Here is an 8,546-nt window from a genome sequence, read left to right as displayed (position 1 = left end):
CCTCCCCACTTCCTCCTCCTCCACCTCCTTGGCCCCCAGGACAGAAAGCAACTAGGCTCCAGACCACCTTCCTTCCTGAAATGCACTCCTCACCAGGGCCTGGTCCCTGGTGACGAGGCCTGGGCCTGGACTGGCCTGCATGGACGAGCCGAGATCCTGCCGCGTGTGCAGCGGGCATGCAAAACGCAGGGGCTGCCCTTGAAAAGACAGCTTGGAGAATCTAAACAACAGCCAGGGACGTCCTCTGTGGGGTTCTCACATTGTAAACTCAGTTCTTTTGTCTACACAAGCACTGGGATGGGAGTGGGCAGAATAATGTGCACCAACCCAGGCTGACCTGATCCCTGGAAGACATGACTAGGTGACCTCGTGTGGTCCAAAGGATGGAATTAAGGATCTTGAGATAGAATGGTTGTCCTGGACTCTTCAAGTTAAGTCCAGGGTCATCACAAGGCCTCACGGGAAAGCAGAGGGACCAGAATCAGAGCAGAGGCAGAGGTCAGCGCTACCCTCCCCTCAGGTCAGGGCCAAGCAGACTTTCCCAGAGGCCACAAGCCATGGGCCACCTGACAGCCCTTGGCCACATCAACCGACGGAAAACCAAGCTTACTCTGTGGACATAAAACCTCTGACAAAGGTGAAAACAGCAGAAAAACACAAAACTGCCAAAAGAGAAAATGTGTAAAAGTTTTGTATTTTTGTAGTTTTTTTAAAAGATGTGAAATAATACCAGTATAAAAAAATATTACATATCAAACAATATAGTGTTTGTATAAATCTCAGTAAAAAAGCATAATTTATCATTTAAAATAATTCATAAAATACATCTCGCTGAGAGCAAATCCTAACGTCATAGACGGTGACGACGCCCGTGTGCCACAGAGAGAAACCGGCCTGGGCCCACTGGGGCACTCACATCTCCCATGGGACTGCTATGCAGTCGGTCCTGGCAGCAGCCTGACGGGACAGGACAGGACCATCATACACGGTCGGGACGTGGGGACCCCCCAGTCCTTGGCTGAGTTCACGGAGCAGAGTCCTGGGACAGGAGCAGGCTGTCCGTGCCCCCTGGGAGCGACAGGACAGCCCCCTCCTCTACTGGTAGATGACCTTCACGCAAAAGGTCTCCTCGTTTTTGTCTTCGTGGTCGTTGATGTAAATCAGGATCTCTTCCTCCCCGGCTCTCTGACGGGACGCAAACCGCAGGCCGATGGTATAGGTCTCGCCTCCCCCGACCTGGAAAGAAATGTTGCCATACTCATGCCCACCCCGCCGGTTCCACAGGCAAACACACACACACACCCCAGGCTAGCAGCTTCCACAGAGGCAAACACACACACACACACACACACACACACACCATACTTGTGCCCCACCGCCCCCTCCGCCGGCTCTTCTCTCTTCCAGCAGCTTTCACACAGGCAAACACACACACACGTGCGCGCATGCACGCACACACACACATACACACACATACCCCACCCCACCCCCAGGCTGGCAGGCTTCAGAAAACACAGGAACATTCAGAACCCAATCTCCCATGTTACTGTCAAGCCCTCTCCCCGACAGCCGCTCTTCCCAAGTCCCTGGGAGACACATCACTAAGCCCCCTCCCCTGACTGACAGACTGATCCACTCTGAGCCGCTGCTCACTTTCCCTAAAATAGCCACGGTGGATCAAGGCCTCACTTGCCAGAGAATCTGGATGAAACTGCTGTGAAACTGCCGGGGAGGTGGGGGCCTAGGTGTGGGGTCAGAGGCCCAGGCAGAGTTCAGCGGGGGTGCCCCTGGGGACTGCAGGCGTCTCACTGGAGCACAGACTGCTTTCCCCAGGACTTCCTGGAGCCCCCCACCCTGCAGGGTCCCACCCCTGAGCAGTCCGCACCTGGAAGGCGTCCTCCTTGAACTGCAGCAGGTGGGGGTGGTCGCTGTGCAGGCGGTAGGCCCTCCGCGAGGGGTAGGGATTGGTGTAGGTGATGCGCTTATTGGCGCCCCTCCCGCTCCCCACGGGCAGCTTTATCTCGAAGGCCTGCAGGGAGGGCAGGAGTTGGCCCCTGGCTGCTTCTCCAGTGACTTCCCAAGCCTGCCCTGCGCTCGGGGCCCTAGACACTGGATGGCTCCATAAATACAGCAGACAAGCCTCCCGAGGTCCTGGCCGAGGAGGCTCACTGTTCAGAAGCCAACAACCCCCAGACCCCCAGCCACTGGGCAGGCCAAGTCAGGGGACGAGGGGACAATCAGGGGACACCCCACCCCAGCCACGTGGCCCCACATCCCACATCAGACCTTGGAGATGAGAGGCGGCCGGCAGGAGAGACACAGGAGCCACGAGGCCACCAGCTGGTGGGCGTCCACGTCAACCAGGTGGAGGTGCGCGAAGCGGCTGCCCGGCCTGCAGGGCCTGACACTCACATGCAAGTCCTGCACCCCGTGAGGAGGCAGCACGAACACACCTCTGGGGTCCGTCTTCCAGGGGACAGGGAAGCAGGGGGTCAGGAGGTGAGGGCTTCATCCCAGGGAGCACAACGGTTCAGGGGTGACCACCTGTGCTGGGCAGGAAGCCCTCCAGTCTGCATGAAGTCAACTGTGCCACTGGCACCAGTACCAGCAGGGCACAGTCCATGTCCCCATCTTTGGGGTTGAATCCCTTCCCCTACAGCAGGAACCCCTAAGTGCTGGAGCAGCCTCGGCAGAGAAAAGCTGAACCAGCCCAGTCTCGGGCGAGGCATCCGCATCATCCCATCACCGAGATGCACAATTGCGGCCACACTGACTCCAGAGTCACAGTTAATTCTTTCTGTGATATACAATATATACTCCCATAAATATGGTAATATATACTCCCAGCAATTCTACAAGTTGGCCCTGGGGCGTCTGTAAATAAGTCAGTCATCCCACGAAGGCACATCTGACAAAGGCGATGTGAACTAAGGCTCCATTGACCTTCAGGAATCCCTGAGCCACAGCGCCATTCCCATCCCCTCCCCAGGTGGGCAAGGAAGGGAGGGCCCAGGGGACCTCCTCGAAACCCAACAGCCCCCACCCAAAGGCCATACCGTCAGCTCCTGGGGGTGTGAGCTGAAAGCCTGCACTCTCCTAACTGTCTGCGTCCCCCGGAGGACGAGAGCCAGGCGGGTCCTCTGGCCAGTGATACAGGAGACGTCCACTCGCTGCAGCGAGTGCAGGTGGACCTGCCAGGTCTGGACAGGTGTTGCTAACCAGCGGTCTCTGTGGGCAGAAGCCATTCACGGTCAGTGAGGACAGTACACTGACTGTGGGAGGGGAGCCCCAGGAGGCTGAGAAGGCGGCCAAGAGGGCAGGTGCGGCCCAGGTGCTGTCACCCCCATGGCCCCCTTTCCTCCGAGGCTGAGGCTCTCAGGCAGGGCTGTGGCCTCTATGTGGCCTTGACCCTGAACAGAGACCCCAAATGTGTGGCAACGTGGGCTTCAGCACACTTGTACCTGGGTCAGCAGAACCCCAAACCAGGCCTAGAGCAAACCCCATGGACAGCACGGCATGGACAAGGATGTGGGCTCGGAGGTCACATGGGCCTGAGCCCCGGCTCTGCACCAGTTGTCTGGTGCCAGGGACCCTGACCCTTGGTGGTAAATGGGCCTCAGGGACGCCTGCCCACAAGCCATCATGAGGACCACACTCTAGCCACCACATGGCACCTGCAAGCCAGGCACTGACCCTCAGCTAGGGTGGGCCCTCAGTGCAAGAGACACTCTCCAACCCTCCCCATTCCCAGACAGGCTGAGGCAAACCCTCCAGCTTGCCTGTACTGGTTTTAAAGGCTCTCAAGGCCTGGGAGATATGATTCACAGGGAGAGGGAAAGGGACTGAGGTCATTTCACTGGGTCCTTGGGCATCACAGGAAATGACACCACCTTCCATCTCCCTGGGGGGCGGGATAGGCAGGACCACAGCCTGCATCCCTGAGACTTGGGAGGGGTCATGGGGACAAGGCTGTCTGGCCATCCTGGCACGTGCTGCGGCAGAAGTGGCCTCCTGCCTGGGTCTGAAGCGTCCCACCAGCTGGTAATGCCAGCTGAGCAGAAGCTCCTTGCAAGACCTCAGCCAGTCTCAGCTCACGTGGCCAAACACCAGCCCGCCTCCTCACCACAAGTGTAGAAGCCACAGGGCTGGCACTTCCAGGGCCACCAGCGGTCCCCAGCTGCCTCCTCACCACAAGTGTAGAAGCCACAGGGCTGGCACTTCCAGGGCCACCAGCGGTCCCCAGCCTGCCTCCTCACCAACCCCCACCCTCCACACCACCAGGGCCCACACGCTCACACGTAGATGGTGACAAAGAAGTCCTTGACCTCTGGGCTAGGGCCACTGGCCACCTTCAGGAACACGTCACGGGGCTCCCCGGGGCCCTGTCGACAGAGGGGCGCATCACAGCAACACTGGGCTCCAACCCCAGCTCCCCAAGTCCCCAGGAAGCAAATGCAGGTGTGAACCGGGCCCCCTCCCCCAACAGGTTTTTAATTTTCTGTACTTGTCAGAATTCATTATTTTTGTCACTGCAAAAGAGAAAAATCCTTAACTTCTTGATTTCATATTGAGTTTAATAATTATATTCTGCAGGAGATTTTATCCCATTTCCTAACCAGTCATAACATAATTATGGCCGTTATCCTTGCACAATGGCAATTAATAAGTGCCTTAATTACCACTCACTTTATTCTGTTTGCCTCACGCATTTTTTTTTAATTTAAATTCAGATAATCAAGGAACTGATCTGCTAGCAGGAAAAATGAAAACTCATTCATAAAACTCTCATGAGGATGTCAAAATAGCCCTTTAGCAGCTTAGAAACAAGCCACTTCAGTGAAAACCTAAAATGAAGAGGCTGCAGGATACTTGGGATGCAAACGGTAGGCAGGGCCTGGAGAGGGCAGGGCCACAGAACTTACCACACTCTGTGTCTCACAAATGATGTTCGGGTCACTACATCGAACATGGAAAGGGGGGTCCTCACTGGAAGTCCCTACAGGGGCACCTGGAGGGGGGAATATGAAAGCAAATGTCTTTTCCCAAAAGCCAAGACCCCCATAGGTGCTTAACGAAACACACTAGGGGACACAGCTGTCTGTGTGAACACCAGCGCTTCTTTCTCACCCAAGGGAGTAACCAAAGGAAGTTGGGGGGTACCATGGAGCCAGGAGCCAAATACAAAGGCTCAGATCTGTTCTGAAGGCACCAGGGAGAAGTGAATCAGCAGGTGAATCCCCAGGCCCAACACGGAGGGCAGCACAGAGCCCGACACCCGAGGCCGGAGACCTTCCCCGGGCTGTGGATTTCAGGATGGAATCCGAGGGCCACGGGCACCCTGCCACTGAAGAGGGACGAGAGAAGGTCACCGTGTCAAACGCTCAGGCAGGAGGCGGTGCTGGGTTGTTTAAGAGCATCCCGGGTTGATGGAAGAATACTTGTCACCCTCGGGAGAAGCCTTTTCCACCTGCTGAACCTGCCCCAGGCCGGCCGTGGGGAGAGCGGGACCTTGCCTGGAAGCGTGTGCCAGGGTGGCAGGCGGATGGCTTTCTTCAGGAAGGTGAGCTCCGGGTGGTGGAAGCGGAAGACCTGGTCCACCACGTGAGGCTGCAGCTCCACCGTCAGGCACAGCACGGCCAGGGGCTTGCCGCTGCCCGCGCGGAACAGGACCTGCCGGAGAGCGGAGGGCGGGCAGTGCAGGGTCAGGACCTGCACACGGGGTCTCAGGCAGCTGCGTGCACGGCACCTCTCTGGACAGACAGGGTGGGGGTCCCCATAGGGTCTGCTCACCCTCAGGAGGTGGGAAGGGCAGGCAGAGTCAGACACACAGGGTCTGCAGTCGTGGGTGCCCACCCAAGGGGACCAGCCCAGCACAGGCTCCACACACGTGGACCACATGCGGCTGCCGCTCCTGCCACTTCCTGGAGGGAAGGGAAGTGCTCAGAAGGCCAGTGAGAAAGGTCTGCAGCCCTGAGTTCCCCTCCGACGCTCCCGCTGCCTGCATGTGCTGGGAAGTCATTCTAGAAGATCTAGACACTAACCCCACCAGGCCCTCATAGGCGGGAAGCACAGCACATCCCCCAGAGGGTAAAAGGGGGCTGTGCCTAAACCCAAATGGCTACAAACTTTCTTTTTTAAAAAAAAATCATTATTCACTGAAAAAAAAAAAAACGTATCCAAGAGAGGTTCTAACTGGGGAGATGATGGAGCCAGTGTCTTTATTCCAGGACTCAGCCAGCCCAGCAAGCTCTCGGGAGCCAGGATGGAGAGCAGCACACGGTCAACCCCGCAGCTGGACAACCTTCCCACATCGGCACAAAGCTCAGGCCCCCCAGACAGACCTTCCACATGGAAAGGTCGCTCCTCCACTTTGTGGGTTTTACTATGAAGGCTTAGATGTGTAACTGGACACATGATAACTGGACAGCTGCCCATGAGGCCACGTGAGTGTGAGACAGGCACAAGGTGCACACTGCCCACCCTCTGGACCCCAGCACACGGCCGCCCTCTCCAGGGAGCCCTTCCTGAACGCGCGGTCACTATCCCTTGTGTGTCTTCACCCTTCCCTCCGGGTCTTTAAGTGACTCCATGTTGGCTCCACCTTTTCGGAGGGTCACCTGAAAGCCACTGCCCCATGCATCTGTCCCCAAGTCTGTTTCCATGCTTTGTATGTGCTAACCCGGCTTCATGATCCACTGGGAGGGGAGCCCCACCACTGCACCCACATTCCTGGCAGCTGTGCACTGACACTCCTGCTGGAAATTCACTGCTATTCTGGGACTTTTAGCTCTACAATGACCGACTGTTTTTTAGCCCGAGGATCTGTTCAGAGGGATCAGGAGCAAGGGCACCCCAGTCATAATGAGCACACCCAGCACCAGACCTTAGTTTCTAAACACCGTTCTCCACTAACAGGAACCTTAGATAACTGGCTGATCCAGACACAGAGCAGAAAGTCTAAGATGATTCAAGACGGAACATCTCATGTGCCGGGCACTAAGGAAGAGATCCAATGATGGCAGGGACCTGTCAAAAGGACACAGGGGCCAGCTCAAAGCAGAAGCCCCTGGTGGATGAGCAGTAAAACAGAGAAAGACAGTGACAAATGACCACCTGCTGAACGAAAAAAGAATTCACGCTCCAGAATGGTGCCGAATAAACTACAGGAATGAATGGAGGGAGGCAAAGTCCTGCCTGGTCACTTAGAACGTAGAAGGGATGATCGAATCTGAAAGTCACCGACAGCCAACCATCACGCAAGAGTCATCAGGGGAGAATTATTTTAAAAAGAATGTCTGTATGTGTAAAACTGAGTCACTCTGCTGTACAGCAGAGATTGGCACAACACTGTAAGTTGACTATACTTCAATTAAAAAAAAAGAATCATCAGTGGATATGAAAACTAGCAGCAGAAGTTGCATGAGGAACAAGATATTGACATAGTCTGAGTATCTCCTGACAAAACTCAAATATTGACATAATCAGAGTATCTCCTGACAAAACACTATAGTTCTACTTATCATCTATAAAATACTTGTGAATTAATTTTACATTGAAGGAGCCTGGCAGACACCATCTTAACCAAGTAAGACATTAAATTAACATCACTGGAAATAGAACAAATCGACATTGTGTCCCTCCCGATCAGAGGCTCTGAGAAGAACACAGCAGACCATCTGTGCTCGTCCAGCCCTGGAGGCACAGCCTGAACCCACTGACTCGCGAACACCAGACAAACCAGACTGAGGGGCAGGTGGAAGAACTGGCCTTTGTGCATCCAAAGTACTGAGGCTGTGGAAGGTGAGAAAAACTGGGTGGGACCACCTGACGCACCGTGGGACCCCAGGCGGGTGAGGGGTCCAGGGTTGGGATATTTGGAAAATGCAATCCAGGCCTATGATGAAATTGTATCAGTGTCAATTTTCTGATTTTCCAAGGCTGAGCACTGAAGAATTGATGCTTTTGAGTTGTGGTGTGGAGAAGACTCTTGAGAATTCCTTGGACAACAAGGAGATCAAACCAGTCAATCCAAAGGAAATCAACCCTGAATATTCACTGGAAGGACTGACACTGAAGCTAAAGCTCCAGTATTTTGGCCACCTGATGCAAAAAGCCAACTCACTGGAAAAGACTGTGATACTGGGAAAGACTGAAGGCAAAAGGAGAAGGCGGCAGCAGAGGATAAGATGATTAGACAGCATCACCCACTCAATGGACATGAGTTTGAGCAAACTCCAGGAGACAGTGAAGGACAAGGGAGCCTAGCTTGCTGCAGTCCATGGGGTTGCAAAGTGTTGGACAGGGCTTGGCGACTGGACAACTGTGGTTGTGGAGTAGAGTATCCTTATTTTCAGGACATACAAATTCTAAGTTTCAAGGAGCAACTGGGCATTTTGCACATAACTTATTCTCAAAGTGCTCAGGAAAAAAAAATATATGGATAAATATAGACACAAAATGATAAGGCGAAGGTAAAATGTCAACAACTAGGAATCTGAGTAAATAAGACATGGCAATTCTTTGCACTATTCTTATAACTCCAAGTT

At 54.5% G+C, this 8,546-nt stretch overlaps 1 protein-coding gene across 6 annotated transcripts in view; it reads right to left on the bottom strand.

Annotated features, from left to right (window-relative positions):
- Window positions 1-673: 673 nt before the first annotated feature.
- The window catches only part of NPHP4 (nephrocystin 4), a 138,284-nt gene continuing 130,411 nt past the window's right edge, over window positions 674-8,546 (bottom strand). For 5 of the 6 annotated variants that reach the window (XM_027565081.1, XM_027565077.1, XM_027565082.1 and 2 more), the window contains 7 exons: window positions 5,514-5,670; window positions 4,923-5,008; window positions 4,297-4,382; window positions 3,057-3,228; window positions 2,287-2,466; window positions 1,886-2,029; window positions 674-1,236 (listed from right to left, as the gene is read on the bottom strand). In XM_027565081.1, the coding sequence (XP_027420882.1) occupies window positions 1,096-1,236; window positions 1,886-2,029; window positions 2,287-2,466; window positions 3,057-3,228; window positions 4,297-4,382; window positions 4,923-5,008; window positions 5,514-5,670 (966 nt within the window). In that variant the 3' untranslated portion in view covers window positions 674-1,095. Of the gene's footprint in view, window positions 1,237-1,885; window positions 2,030-2,286; window positions 2,545-3,056; window positions 3,229-4,296; window positions 4,383-4,922; window positions 5,009-5,513; window positions 5,671-8,546 lie in introns of those variants that run through there. The other variant, XR_003514948.1, reaches the window with a different exon arrangement.

Source organism: Bos indicus x Bos taurus, chromosome 16, assembly GCF_003369695.1.
Source record: "Bos indicus x Bos taurus breed Angus x Brahman F1 hybrid chromosome 16, Bos_hybrid_MaternalHap_v2.0, whole genome shotgun sequence".
In the NCBI taxonomy this organism is placed as follows: Eukaryota; Metazoa; Chordata; class Mammalia; order Artiodactyla; family Bovidae; genus Bos; species Bos indicus x Bos taurus.
The sequence above is the reverse complement of the archived record's forward strand: the minus strand, read 5'-3'. Positions and strand labels throughout refer to the sequence as shown.